The 14,965-nt window shown below is 40.2% G+C and overlaps 1 protein-coding gene across 1 annotated transcript in view; it reads right to left on the bottom strand.

Annotated features, from left to right (window-relative positions):
- Positions 1-1,232: 1,232 nt before the first annotated feature.
- Positions 1,233-14,965, bottom strand: part of pcdh19 (protocadherin 19) — a 53,366-nt gene continuing 39,633 nt past the window's right edge. The window contains exon 5 of the mRNA XM_079249840.1: positions 1,233-1,816. Within this exon, the coding sequence (XP_079105966.1) occupies positions 1,257-1,816 (560 nt within the window). The 3' untranslated portion in view covers positions 1,233-1,256. The remainder of the gene's footprint in view (positions 1,817-14,965) is intronic.

Consider the following 14,965-nt stretch of genomic DNA (forward strand, 5'->3'; position numbering starts at 1 on the left):
CAAGACCAAAGCACAAAGCTCTAATTTGTGCTCCACTGGCTACAATCAGAGGTTGGGCACAGGAGATTTCAAAAGAAGTCTTTTCCTTTCTTTCTTTTTTTATTTTTTTTTCTTCACACAACCCATTCTGAACACAAAGATATGTGTGTCCCACCTCCAGTGTTCAGAGAGGCCTGCAGCTAGAGAGAGTTCATTTAGCTCCATCCGTGATAAAATATAAATACTGTAAGGACCTCACAGTCCAATGACACTGTGATGTCCTCTGGGAAATGCAGAGAAGGTTTCTCTTAACAGTCAGGGACAAGGGGCAACCGAGGCAGAGAGGCCTCGAGTTCCTTCTCCTGAATGCTAAAGAAAAGAATTGACAATATGTTTAGATGAATCCTGTGTATATCTGTGGTTATTACAGTGACAGAGCTCACTATACAAAGGAACAAAGAGCGATTTTGGCAGCTAAAACAGACTGCAAAACCAAAAGAAGGCAAATGTCACTTTGTGATACAAAAGTAGTTCAAAAGGCCTAACTGTACGTATGAATTGGCATCTCAGGTGTCCAAACATGTAATGTCCTGCTTTGGCGCAAGAGCAGGGGAGCTCCACTGGCCGTGTCCATGCAGTCAACAGTAACCTGCCTGTTCACTCACCGCAGACTGATAGAAAGGAAACTAAACAAAAGCAAACAAGGAAAAAGTACTGCGACTACGACAAAAGCCACATCCACTACCTGGGCTTGAGCTCACAACTAGCTGCAGCATACTACAGTTCATTATCATCGGCCCAAAACTGCTTATTGAGTTTTATATACTGCAAATCGGTGCGACTTCTCTACGTCCACATCTTTCCTCTGTGCACACACAGCTATTGCGGAGAATACACACACACACACATATGTATATGTATATATGTGTGTGTATATATATATATATATATATATATATATATATATATATATATATGTATATATATATATATATATATATATATGTATATATATATATATATATATATATATATATGTATATATATATATATATATGTATATATATATATATATATATATATATATATATGTATATATATATATATATATATATATATATATATATATATGTATATATATATATATATATATATATATATATATGTATATATATATATATATATATATATATATATATATATATATATATATATATATATATATATATATATATATACATGTGTATGCATGGTGGTGTGTGTCATTGAGAAGCTTGCTAAAGCACAATGTCCTTCAGGCGTTTGCTGCTGGGAGATTCCTTGTCTCTGCCATCTTGGAGAAGTGTATTGATCTCCCTGACAGCCGGCTCACTGTCTTTCCCTTCCGGCTGCCGCAACAGGCTGTGGTTGGCGATTCGCTCTGCATCGCGACATTTCAGTGTATTGTAGGCTGACGATGGCTTGGAAACAGGGCTCTTCAGGTGCACGGGGGAAGTGATGGGGCTGGCAGCCTCACGCCCATTGCCAGCTTCACGAACAGCCCCTCCATTGGCCTTGGGGCTACACACCTGAGACTCCTGAGTCCGCTTTCCCTTTATGTCTCCTCTTTCCACATCCTCAGACCCATCTTTGCCAAAGGTTGCAAAAGTTCTCTTGATGGTGCCATCCTCATAGTGTGGCACGTCTACTGTGGTGGCCTCGATGGACAAAGCAATGACGTTACGGGCATGCTCGGGTGACTTGGCACGTGCCGGAATTGGTACACGTGGCATCCAGCAGCGATCAGAGTGACCAAGGATGCGGCACTCATCCTGGCAGTGAAAGCCCTCACTGGGATCTGTGGAGAAAAAAAAAAAAAAAAGAAGAAAGAAAAGTAGATGGTTAGATTTGTCAGAAAGATTTGCTTCACGTCATAGACTGACAATTTGTTATGCTTCTCCCACATGATATTATTTGATTTATGTGTCAAAGCTATAAAGAAAATTAATAAAAAATTAAATAAATTAATTTTTTAAAAAAAGAATTAGATTGATTCATTTTATTTCAAGCAGTCGGATATTTCTAAATAATTTGTTTTCCGAGTGCAGCCAATCTACGTTGTGACAGCAGTCCCTTTAACACCACACACTGCTAACTGGGGCTGGATGTTTGGGGCACATCTAATGTGCCAATTAAATTATGCATTGTTAAATCAAAAGTCCATTTGCAGCTTGTGTATAATTGGGTTTTCTCTTCAGCAACATTAGATAAAAGGGAAGTTTAAACAGTGCAATCAGATAACTCAGAGAAAGACACCAGACGGGTTGCGGTGTTGCTGCCTGGTTCATATCTCACTCCCTCTCTGTCTCTGTCATCTGGCGCCGAGTTATAAATATGTAATGATGTTTAACGCTGGAGTGAAAAAAAGATTTGTCTGAGTCTGTATAACTGTGCTGCACTTTGTTGTGCTGGGGGAAGAATTTTAGAAGGACATTTTTGCATAATCATTCACAAAAAAAAAATTACATTATGGTGCCTGTAATTAAATCCAAACGATGCAATTTTGCTTTTGTGTGTTTTGTGATCCTCATGTTCATGTTGAAAAACAAAAGAGCAGTAATATATGCAGTGATATATTATATATACAATATTCTCAAAATTTATAGATCAGTTCCCTCATGAAGTTATCAGATTGGTAGCACATCGGAAAAATACCATTTAAAATGCTGTGACGGAGGAAAATAGAGCAGATTATTTTCCAAAATCCCACTCTGGCGCTTTCCAGTGGGTTCCACCAGAGGACCTGCCACACACATACAAGATGACATATTTTTGTGCTCCCCTACTGCTTGTTTCACTCCTCACAGCAGCCCAACCTCCCTACCAAAGGCCCAGGATGACAAGAACGGATTGTGAGAAGGATCATGATCGACCCAAATGTGCACGCTTACATCTGGCAATCGCAGCCTGACAGATCACCTAATTAAAATCACTAATGATCTGTTTTTCTCCCTTCTTTTCTGCACTCATGAGAGGCACCTCTGCTAAGGCCTTGGGAATCAATATTTAAAGATTGGAGATGGGCTTTTCAGGGGCAAATATACCAGAGCTGTCTCTCATAAAGTATAATCTGATATGACCGACAGATAACATGGTAAAAATGACTGAATAACTGAGTCAAGACAATCCAAAGCTGTTGGACTGCAAATACAAAGAGTAGATGCGTTTCTTTTCACAGGATGTTTTTATTAACAGCACCTGAGATGCAGTCTAAACTTATATAAAAATGTAATTCAATATATCTGGTTCAAAATATCAAATGATCACTTCATATTTTCTGTATAGGCGTAATTATGCAGTTTCATATGAGACTGAAAAGCACAGTGCAAAACTCTGAATATTTTCTCAATGTCAGTTGGTGTATGTATATATATATATATATATATATATATATATATATATATATATATATATATATATATATATATATATATATATATATATATATATATATATATATTAATGTGTGCTGATTGGAGCAGGCAACTACAATGGTTGCAATCATAAAGATCAAAGGCAGTAAGCTGAGGATTTTGTTGAAATACATATAATCAGGGGTTGTAAAAAAATCACAATCAAAAGTATTTACAAGGTCCAAAGAACAAAACAGAAGAAAATTATTAAAAGTAAGATACATAATTAAAATCAAAGTGTGATAACATGGTCCACATCTCACGAACTTTGTGCACTATCCTAACAAACTCTTATGAAACTGCTTTGAATTTGAATTTATTTATTTACTCTTTCATACATTCATATATATATATATATATATATATATATATATATATATATATATATATATATATATATATATATATATATATATATATGTATATATATATAAACTGTATATATATATATATATATATATATATATATATATATATATATATATATATATATGTATATATATATAAACTGTATATATACAGGAATCCTGCAACTCTTGCAACTTTTTCTTGGCACATTTGACACAGCCAATATTTTTTCCCCCCTGATTAAAAATGCACAAGCATCTTGGTAATGAATGCAATTTCTTCTAAACACTTTGACTTATTTCTATAGCCTAAAGCCCTCTCTGAGGCATGAAAAGCCTTGAGGCACAAAGAAATACACACAAGTTTCATGTTCTCTGCTTAGCAGTGCATGCATGTGCAGTGAAAGCCATTTTCTCTACTTTTCTTTAGGAGTGTATGGGAGAGCAACTGGGTTGTAAATGGCATTGTTACGAAAGCCAAGTGCTATTACCATCACACATCCTGCCTCTGCTCAGAGCTTCATATAAAACGCAGATGTTGCTCTGAAAGACCCACAAAAAACCACTGAGAGAGAAATTCAAATAAAAAAAAGTGGCAGGCCATCGACCTCTGACAAGACATAATCTCTTCCTATTAAAGGAAAAAAATGATCCAACTGTAATGATCGGAGATGAATCGAAGGCTTTTACAGCAGCACTTAGGTTTGAAAGTCAACAAGTACAGAATAGAAGGCAGCGAAGGCTTCTCCTGCTGAGACTGTACATTCAAAGTCATCAGGAAAAGTCAGGAACATAAGCTTGCCAATCAGTTCTAGGAACACACAGAAAGTACAGCACAGAGCAGGATGTCACTGGGAACATTTCCTGTTGATGATTTACTACCTATTTATTACCAAACGAGGTTTATTGTTGGGGGGTTGGATGTGGCTTGTGACGTGCATTCAAAATACAGTGCAACCTAATGGCAATGGGGTCTAAAAAAGAAAAAAAAAAATGCATGTACAGCAAACCGCTGCCATCAAATCAGACTTATTGCACTTTATACTGAGAGAAGGTCAAAAGGCTCGTAGTGGCTCACAGGAGCACTTTCAACATGTGTAGGCATTAGAAAATAACAAATATTGTCCCTTCAAATGCAAGAGCCAAATCCTCCTGATACTGCTGTCCATGTTTTTTCTGTTTGTGGTTACCTGGAATAGCATCACTTTGCATCAGCACAGGGAGCAAACCCACTCACTCTGTGCCATTTCATCTGAAACCTAGCAGCATGCCAGCAACAGATTCCAACTTGTCTCTTCCTCCTCCTCTCAATCAGACCAAGTGAATTTTAACTTATACAGACAGATCTTTAGCTGCGTGGCTCTACAACCTCACTAGCTTATTGCTCAATACACCCTTGTGCATGAGTGGATATCACGATCCTTACATGTTATACAGCTGCAAGCACAATTCGTGGTTGCAAATATTATAAAAAACAAAAAAAAGAGAGAGAGGGGAAGACAGGAGTCACAAACAAAAGAGTAAAATCCGCTAACACAAAGGGAGAGGGATGAGCTCGCAAAGAAAAGGCAACTCTCTGTAAAACTGCTAAAGCTCTCTGCGCAGTACTTCGCGTCCTGTTTGGCTAACACATAGAACCAGGCTTGGAAACACAAGGTGCTTATCCTTCCAAAAGTAGCACATAGAGCCTCAACCTTGATGTAATCCTACAAAATGAGTTTAAGCAGCCAGACTGGAGGACCAGAGGCAAGATTCAGTTTGTCTGGACTCAGATTGAGGTGACAAAAATCCTCATTCCGAATGCTCAACTAAAACCACAAGGCCACGGGTACTTGCTGTATGACACAATTCAGTCAGTTTGGTTTTTAAACAGGTGAACCCTAAAAAGAATGTGGAGCAGCAGTGTGGCATGATAAATCATTTTACAAAGAACATCAGCCACTTTTGGCTTTAACTACCTTTAACTACCTTATTTCCTCTGTACACTGACATTTTTGTTGTAGCGGTAACAATAAATGCCCTGATTCTGTTTGTCATATGAAATAGATATTTCTGTTTAAAAAAAAAAAGCCAGAGTACAATCTGCATTTTATTTGTGATGCAGAGGTGATGAAAGAAAACAATTTAGAGCAATTTGAAGCAGATATACTTTTCACGTGTCGTACATGGGGTTTGCAGATTCTCTTTGATTTCCTCTTGTTTCCTGGCTGTCTTTGATTCTGAACCCACCATTACAACGCCACAACAAGGCTATCAAATATATTCAGACAATAGTTATTCAGCTGTTGGCTGAAGCAGAAGATACCAACTCTGTTTTTACGCTTTGACCCTGTTTGCACTGCAATTTGATGGGCTGGCATAGACATACATTTCCAGAATTCTTAAATGAATGTGGCAACAGGTTTGAGAATCCATTAACCTTGGGGCAAGTGACTATTTTTAATCACTTCTTTTTCTTTCATATTCAGCATGAAACTGTTTTTTTGTTAATGTAACAACAGAATGTAGGTCTTGGTACATTCCAGAAGGACAATTTTAGGTTAAAATTTCTAATTTCGAGGTATTTCATTGAGTGCCAGTCAACACGCTGCCATTTCTGAATGATCAGTAGATGGTTTTTACGATATTTACTAACATAATGCTGTCTGTCTTGCTCTGGTCTTGATATTCTGGAGGTATCTTTGACAGCGAGATGCCTGTTTTCTAATTGCTCTCCATATTAATTTTCCATCCTGGCAGTCAGATGGCAAAGATTGATTAAATCTAAATTGTTACTACAGAGTCTTGATGGAGTCTGTGATGGAACGCTGATGAAAAATATCACAGGGGAGGGGAAAATAATCTGATCTGGTTGCTGCAACGAGTTGAAAACATGTTTAAGGTCTAAGTCAGCCAGACTTGGTCCTGGCTGATCCGAACTCTGCGAATGGAGCTTAGCATCTAGTCTGTCCTATCTGAGGAACGCTCTATGGCCAGCTGAGGCTGGAGGCTCAGCCAAACAGCCTCCTACACTATTCACTAGGGAGAGTCCGAGCACTGCTGTCATCCCAGCCAGCCAATTCAGTCTGTGGGCCATAAATCAGCCTGGAGGCTTGGCTCCTGCGGGAGTGGCAAGATGGAGTGTGATGGTCTTGTTTTTACAAACAGTAGAGGGGCACCCTTACTGCGCCACATAAGCCATCATTCTCTGCACAGCACTGAGTCCTCTCCTTCTCTCTACAGCATCTGGCTCAGTCACATCAAGCTATCCCCCCCGAAACCCCTAGATTCATCCCTCACAGCTCCCTGCACACGGCCGTCCTTTATGGCTTTCCTCCTTCTGTCCTCCTCTCCTGTCTAATCAGTGCTGCTGTCTCACATATATTGATGTAATTAAATGTATCCTTCATACAAATATCACTTCCTCTCATCCCTGTCTGTCTGAGAAGAAGTATTTAAACTCTCCCTTTGTCAAATATAAATTGTTGAGAATATAAGACATATCAGGCAGCCTTATTAGTGCTGTCTTACGGTTGGTAAAGCCAGGAGTTCATGTGGCCCTGGTTCTGATTCTGAGCATTAGCAGCAGTCAATTTATCAAGAATAAATTCACCGTCTGATCCACTCAGGACTGGACAGTGTCTGGCATTTTGTCCAGCCTACTTATGGACTCAGCTTTTTTTTTTTTTTTTTTTTTTTTTAATGCATGTCAATTATTTTAAAGGGTTGCGGCAGAGTAAAGAAAAAAAAAAAAACCTGTAAAATTTTACTCCCACTGTTTATCTTCTCCCTTGCTGCTCCCCCATCTAGCAAAACCAGTGCATTCGACAATAGTGCCCTGGTATAAAGAATGAATTTCCAAACTGGTGTTGACAAACAATGCAGTAGCTCGTAAATTGGTACAAACAGCATCTGCTTAACAGCTGTGTAACAACAGCGGGAGGAAAAAAGAAAGAAGCAATCGCTATGCTGTTTATAAATCACTATGTCATCACAGAGTACGGTTCGGTTCAGGAGCAGGACCACTAGCCAATGGACTGCTTGATGTAGTGGAAACAATGTGAATGGGTTGTCATGATGACATACGTGGGTGGGCTGGTTTTACTCCCCTGGCAACAAATGATATTTTGCTGAGAGGATTCTCTCACCCTATTGTGCCAGCTCTGTGGCTCCTAAGAGTCATAGAGTCCAAGTAAGAGTTTTTAAGCCTCAACAAGCATCACTCTTCCTTCATATCATGTCAGATGGAATACAGAGAGGGGCAGGTCTTTCCGTGCTGGTCAATTGTTGTCTAACAGCAGCCAATGTCATAATTCATGCCCTGGTTTTCATATATTACATGAGCCAGTGACCATTTAACTCTCTCAACAGGCACTGTGAACTGGATTTAACCCAAGCAGAAAGGCATAAAGAGATAAGCATGGCTGCACAAGGCTAAACTGTGTTAAATTGGTAGCAGAGAGCTTCTCAACACAGGCTCTGGTACCAGTACAATGCACTTATGTGACAGCAGAACACCAGAAAGCCTGTGGGAAGGCCAGTTTCATCTCTGCCAGAAAAGCTCCCAACTGTTCAACCATGCTGCCAGTCCAACAACATGCCGAGTTTCAGTAGAGAAAATGACACACTTCCAACATGTGCCCCTATCTAGACACTGAAATACTTCATCAACAGCATCAACAGGCCACACAGATTATGTCAAAGTTTTGTTCTTTGTGTCAAGTAACTGTCCTTGTTTATAATTACTTGTACAGATATAAATTTTATTGAAGTTTAATAGGAACTTGGAATGAAGTTATGGGGATTCAAGTCTCATTTTGCATTTTTTTACATGTAAAAATGATATAACTAGGAAAATTGATATCATTATATGATGTGCCTACCTACAGCCAATAACTACAAATTGCAAATGAACGTGTGCTTTTTTTCTGCAGAAGTAAAGATTAGTACCATATTGCTTTGAACTGGGACAAGAATCCAGCTATATCACTTTATGGTAGTAAATTATATACATTTGAAACCATATCAGTAAGCAGAAAAAAAAAATCTGGTAATGTACTTCAGTGATGAATTTCATGAGAAAAAAATCATCTTTTGGTATGGAATGCATTAAAGAGACAATTATTTTAAAATAAGAAAGATTAAACTGCAAATTAAACTAAAACTTGAGCACACCTTGTTCAAATAATGTGATCTATTTCCAGCTAAAATGTGATTTTATAGATGAAACATCTTGCAGGGAGGATCTATTAAAATGTCACAGGGAAATTTTGACAGAACTGTAAATCTGTTTTATTGGAGGAGCATTTTCTGTTGAAACATTTGCATAACTGGTCCTAACCAGCTTTCAACAAAACATTGCAACTAAATTAAAATTCCTCCATATGGTTATTGCTCTCCTGGGTCTTTGTGAATATGTTGAACTTTTAAACATTGCAACACTTTGGTAAGTGATAGATTTTAAACATGCTTGTATAGCTTTCATAAACTGATCACGGTAATGAAAGAATGCATTACCTACATATTAAAAAGATTGTGTTGATTGTCATGTAGTGAATTTTGGGAGAATTGCAAAATAAACACATTTAAAAAGCTTCTGAATAGCACTTCCAACAATAAGCTTCAAATTAAACTCTTCAAGCCCCCAACAGCAACACAATGTGTTCCCAAAATGCAGAACAGAAGGCTGAAGGCAGCCAGCCGGACCTGCCTGTCCGCTTGTCTGCCTGCCTGCCCGCCTGCCTGCCTGCCTGCCTCTGCCTTGCAGTCTGCTCGGTGCGGCTTGTTCCCCCTACAAAGCATCAGCAGAGGACATCTTTAAATACACTGGAACAAATGTCGTATTTCTGTGTTTAAGCTTGACCGAGCTGGCGAGCTAATTTGCTCCTAAACCCTTGAGTCTGGGAGAAGCAAGGGGGCAGAAACAGACACTTAAATTACATCCATGGATGGGGTTGGGGGGGGGGGGGGGGGGGGGGGGGGTGAAAACTTGAGTGAGCAAGAATGGAGGAAAAGAGAGTCGGTTTAAGATGGCACCACTGTGGATACTGATGATTGATGTCACAACTATGAGGGAAAACTGAGGTCAGTTCATCTCATTTCCAGGACCAAGTGTCATACCCTTAAATGAACTCTACGGGAGTGTCATGACCCGGAATATTGTTCCATCATAAATCTGACAGCCTCTGCAAACTTACAGCAGAGAAAAATAAAACTTTAAAATTTTAATTTGACACAAGGAGATGTAAAACCCTGCATGGTGCCATTTGGAGCACTGCAGAAATTAAAAAAAAAAAAAAAAATCCCTTTCCAATGCAAATATATATAAAGCCACATTTTTACTCCAACAACCATCATACAACTAGTCATATTTGGTAGAAGAGATTTAATGCTTTAAACAATTCCTAGGCTGCATGGTGGCGCAGTGGTTAGCACTGTGGCCTCACAGCAAGAAGGTCGCTGGTTTGATCCTTGGCTGGTTTGGTCAGTGGCCTTTCTGTGTGGAGTTTGCATGTTCTCCCCGTGTATGCGTGGGTTCTCTCCGGGTTCTCCGGCTTCCTCCCACCATCCAAAGACATGCATGATAGGTTAATTGGTCACTCTAAAATTGCCCCTAGGAGTGAGTGTGAGCATGAGTGTGGTTGTTCGTCTCTCTGTGTGTGGCCCTGCGATGGACTGGCGAGCTGTCCAGGGTGTACCCTGCCTGTCGCCCAAAGCCGGCTGGGATAGGCTCCAGCTTCCCCGTGACCCTGAATTGGAATAAGCGGTTCGGAAAATGAATGAATGAATGAATGAACAAGTCCTAATACATAGAATAATGATTCAAAAGAATCAATAAACAGTCTTGACCCAGAAATCATTACATCCTCCCATATTTGCCATTAAGCAGTTTCTCTTCTCTTATTAAGTGCTTTTTGCGCTTCCCCATCTCAAATAAAAGCAACACTTCAGTAGTCTCCACTGCACAGAAACAACTATGGATGACACACTGCTCATCTAACCAATATCTAAGGATTTCCTCCCACTGTGAACCACTGCTTTGCCTCGAAAAAGCATCCTTACATAATTAATATAATGTGGCTTCTCCTTCAGTCATGTTCATTTTGCGTTAGCCAATACTTTGTGTTTCCTATTTCATTTCATCTCCTCACTGAAGTGCCAGCATGGTGCTTTCCTTCTCTCGTGTCCTTATTCCTTCACTTCTTTGCTACTTTTTGAAAAAAAAACATAAAAAAAAAACAAATCCATTTGTGAACCAACCTCTGGAAATAGGACACTATAAGATTGCATGCATTGTGACATGTATAACTCAGGTATAACTCGGTGTACAGTAAGAGGAAGTGGGCCACCTTGGGAAGCCGATCAAAGCTTGAAAAAACAACTCCCTTGTTTATCACTGAACCACATAGATGGTGTCACTTAGGGATGAGAGGCAGATAAAAAGAAATAAGACTACCACAGCAAGGCCACCCCCCAGTGCGTGCAAATGCATTTGATTTACACCTACTGGGCCAAATGCTTTCTAACATATTTTCCATTGCCCTGTCACAAAAGCCAATCTGTTTGGCATCTGGGAGGCATGCTGATTCTCTCCCAGGTTCTCTATTATCCACCACAGTGAGGTCTCTGCCGTGATACAACTTAATATAACGCAGTCAAAACCAATGTCCACAGCATTAACTGCCCACCACTGTCAGTGAGTCAAGGAGAAAAGCTGCTGCTCGTACCATGAGACACACAGATTCAAATGGAGTTGGGAGACTGGTCTGAAGAAAGGAGAAATAACTAATAGGCACATCTTTTCTGATTTGAGGAACATAACTTCGACATACATAAGGATGGTGGCTGGGGTCTGACACAGTGGTAGTAATTGGATTTCTCAGGCCTTGTGCCCACTCATGATAACATGCTGAGCTGTGACATGAAAAGTCCTTATGTGTGTTGAGGGAGTAAGGTGCTGCTGAGTGGAAGTGACAGGTTTCAAAGATCCAATTCCCTCGCTCCTCTCGATCCTCTGGTTCCTTTTCTCAAGAGTCAGACGAGGAGCAGCCTACCTCATGGTGCAGCCAAACACCAGAGTTGACATTCAGTTGCAAATCCAAGCTAGTTATGTTGAGTTCAGCAGGGGAGGTGAAGGAATGGGAAGTCTGGGGGCGCTGCAGATACGAGGGGGTCAGGGCCAGATCCCTGCTTTATTTACAGGATTTTCAGATGCTAATATGAGCTGAATGCACAAGGAGCACAGGAAAGCCTAAGAACCCCCGCTGCAGATGTCAGTGACAATGACGGCAGGGGGTGGAGATGTGCGATGTCTGCACGGCCACAGTCCTCTCCCTGTCCTCTCCAAGCATTCTGGTCTCATCTTTAACGAGGACTGCATGAGAAGAGGCGCATCATTAAAAAGAGCCAGTATGAGGTTTTCCTGTCTGCCATTAAACTTAACAACCTACCTCTCCCATTACCTTTCATCCTCCTTTTTAAAAATGGAGACCACAGAGGTTTGAAAAGTCACATTTGCTTGGCAAGATGCACCCGTTGGCTGAACATTGTCCTTCAGTCATTTCTATCTAGAAGTCTTACTTATTTTTTTTTTTTTTTTATTATTATTATTACTATTATTTCTCCACATATTAACCTAGATGTTAGAGTTTCTGGAGTATTTACATGTTTCACAGTGAAGTGATTTTACATAAAATACTAATGCAATACGGTAATTAGGTTAATGCCCAGAAGGATATGTTGTAGCCCAAAGCAAAGATCTTATTAGCAGTACAATGGCAAAATACAGGGGGCTTTGTGAATGTTTTTAATGTTGATGAATTTACCATAATTTGATTATCCACCACCGCCAGCAATGCCACGGTGTGGAAACACCATTCTGGATCCTGTTCGGCTCTTGACCTTTCTCACAAATGAACCGAGTCCAAACAGGAAGATTACAACATGTGCATGGAAAAAGTAATTCAGACTGACTACCGTAGCGGTTTTCAGGTTATTCCAAGTTTGATCTTGATTCAGCAAGAGCACACAGTTTCGTTCAACGGTTTTACGTATTTCTTTCATCTGAAGTGATAGGCTTTCTGGTTGGGGCCAAAAACAGAACGAAGGGTTAAACACAACACCTGGAAGTTGTTTAATATTAAAGTGTGTTGATAGACAAAACACAGCTAACGTAGAGGAAACCAGTGGACAAGCAGGTTTCTCCTCTCTGTCACTGCGCCCTCAGTCTCTCATCAATACTTTATAATGTGGGTCACCAGCAGCCATAAGGTGCCTCCCACTAGTGAGACTGACTCAAAATGTTGAATTACAACATACTGAGCTCATCTCTGCAAGGTCATGTGGGGGACAGCATGGGGAACACTGACACTAATTGGTGAATGAAAGATAGTAATGATAGAGGGGGCTTGGATGACTTCTCTTTAACCTACGTTTAACTTCTGTGGAGTACAAATCCAATGAGCACATTCTGCCATGATATGTTTTACAGTATGTGCATGATAACTGTGAGAGAAAGCCTGCATTTCAGTGGCTGTAAAAATGTTACAGAATAAATCATTCTCACTGAATATACATGAGGAGAGGAAAATATGGAAATATTACAGCTCTCTGCCTGAGGTAGTAACCTTTTGTTGCCACAACTGAGGAGGACGACATAACTTTCCATATTTCTGCTTCATATTCTATTTGAGTAATAATGTTGTCAGGAGAACCCAGGTGATGAGAGCCATGATAAGAACCAGGATGGAGATGACAAAGGCATTTGTGCAGATGTTGGGGGTTCAAGCATGGAAAATCTCAAAGGAAGTTATAAGCGTTAAAAAAAAAAAAAAAAATGCTGCAGCACAGGAGACCCCTCTCACCCCCTCTCCCCCCATATCCCCTCTTTCTGCCTCTCTTTCTTTCTTCCTCTCCTACCACAGCTGCAGTGATAAATGTCTCTTTGTATTCTGGACAGAAAACTGTAGGCTACAATGTACTTGTCAGAAGACAGCTGATCCCCCCCCCCCACACACACACACACACTCCTTTTTAAACGGAGCAGAGCATATTTTTAATCTTTCAGCTCACAGAAAAGGCAGAAGATAAAACAAATGCGTTGTGCCAAAACACATAACGCCCAGAAAATCTCTCCCTATTCCCTGCATCTTTGTGTGGCATTTAGTTATGAATGTGTTCCTCTGGGTACACTGTACGTGTCTTCAGCAGGTGCTGCTCCATGCTATTTGTGCTTTTCCTAAATTCTGCAGCATCCTTAATCCCTGTTGTGAAGCCCATAGTTCCACTATAAAGGCTCCTAAATGGGCATCAGTGCTACAGGTAATGGAGCTGATTATAGCTATCTGGGCTACGGGCCAGCTGCCAGACTTGCCCTGCCTGGAGGGAGCACAGGCCGCCTGGTGTCTGATATCCTGGGATCCCTGTAATACAAGCCTTGCTTTGGCAGTCACTCTGTGACTATCCTGCTCACTTCCAACCACACACTGAGGCTCCTTTAAGTTCGTCTATGTGTATAGTATGTCCTCATCAAGCAGTTTACTCCACATGGTAGTAGTCCGCAGTCATACCATTTCATTAACAGAGAAAGTCATGCTCTTGTAAAAGAGGGCTACAAGCTTGAATTGTCAACAGAGGATTAGATCTTCTGTTTTCTAACCTCAGGGTAGAGATATATTGTAGCAGCTCGCTTAACTGTAACCGTATTCGCAAAAATGAAGACCCTGAAAAAAACAGACAGCATTAGCTGATCAGCTGGGGATGCATTCCCCAGCAGGATCGTAAACATTTGCCTGTCAGCTGTATAGCAGCCATTAGAGTTAATACAACTCTACTGCTCCCCAAGTTACACTAAAACTGAAAATTAGGATGTCCGCACCAGAATTGGCCAAGATGCTGGTCAACACAACTATTAACGCAGCAATGTGACTCACAACGCTGAACAAAACAAGTAAGCTTTTCTTTAGCCGATTTACGAATCATGCTGACATCAATAAACTGGTCTCCTGGTTAAAGCCACAATATTCTACTTTTAGAATATCCTCCCCTGATGCGGAAAAACTTCACCTTCCTGCCTGCTTTGTTACAGCGAATTGCAATGAACACTGGGGAGGATTTGTTACTAAAACATAACTGGTGTGGTTGATACTGTCATTGTCCTTGAAAAAGGTGTCTATAAGCGCAGCAATCTACAGCAGTACCTTTTGAGGA

The sequence above is a fragment of the Telmatherina bonti genome (genome assembly GCF_933228915.1).
Source record: "Telmatherina bonti genome assembly, chromosome: 12".
Classification (NCBI taxonomy): domain Eukaryota; kingdom Metazoa; phylum Chordata; class Actinopteri; order Atheriniformes; family Telmatherinidae; genus Telmatherina; species Telmatherina bonti.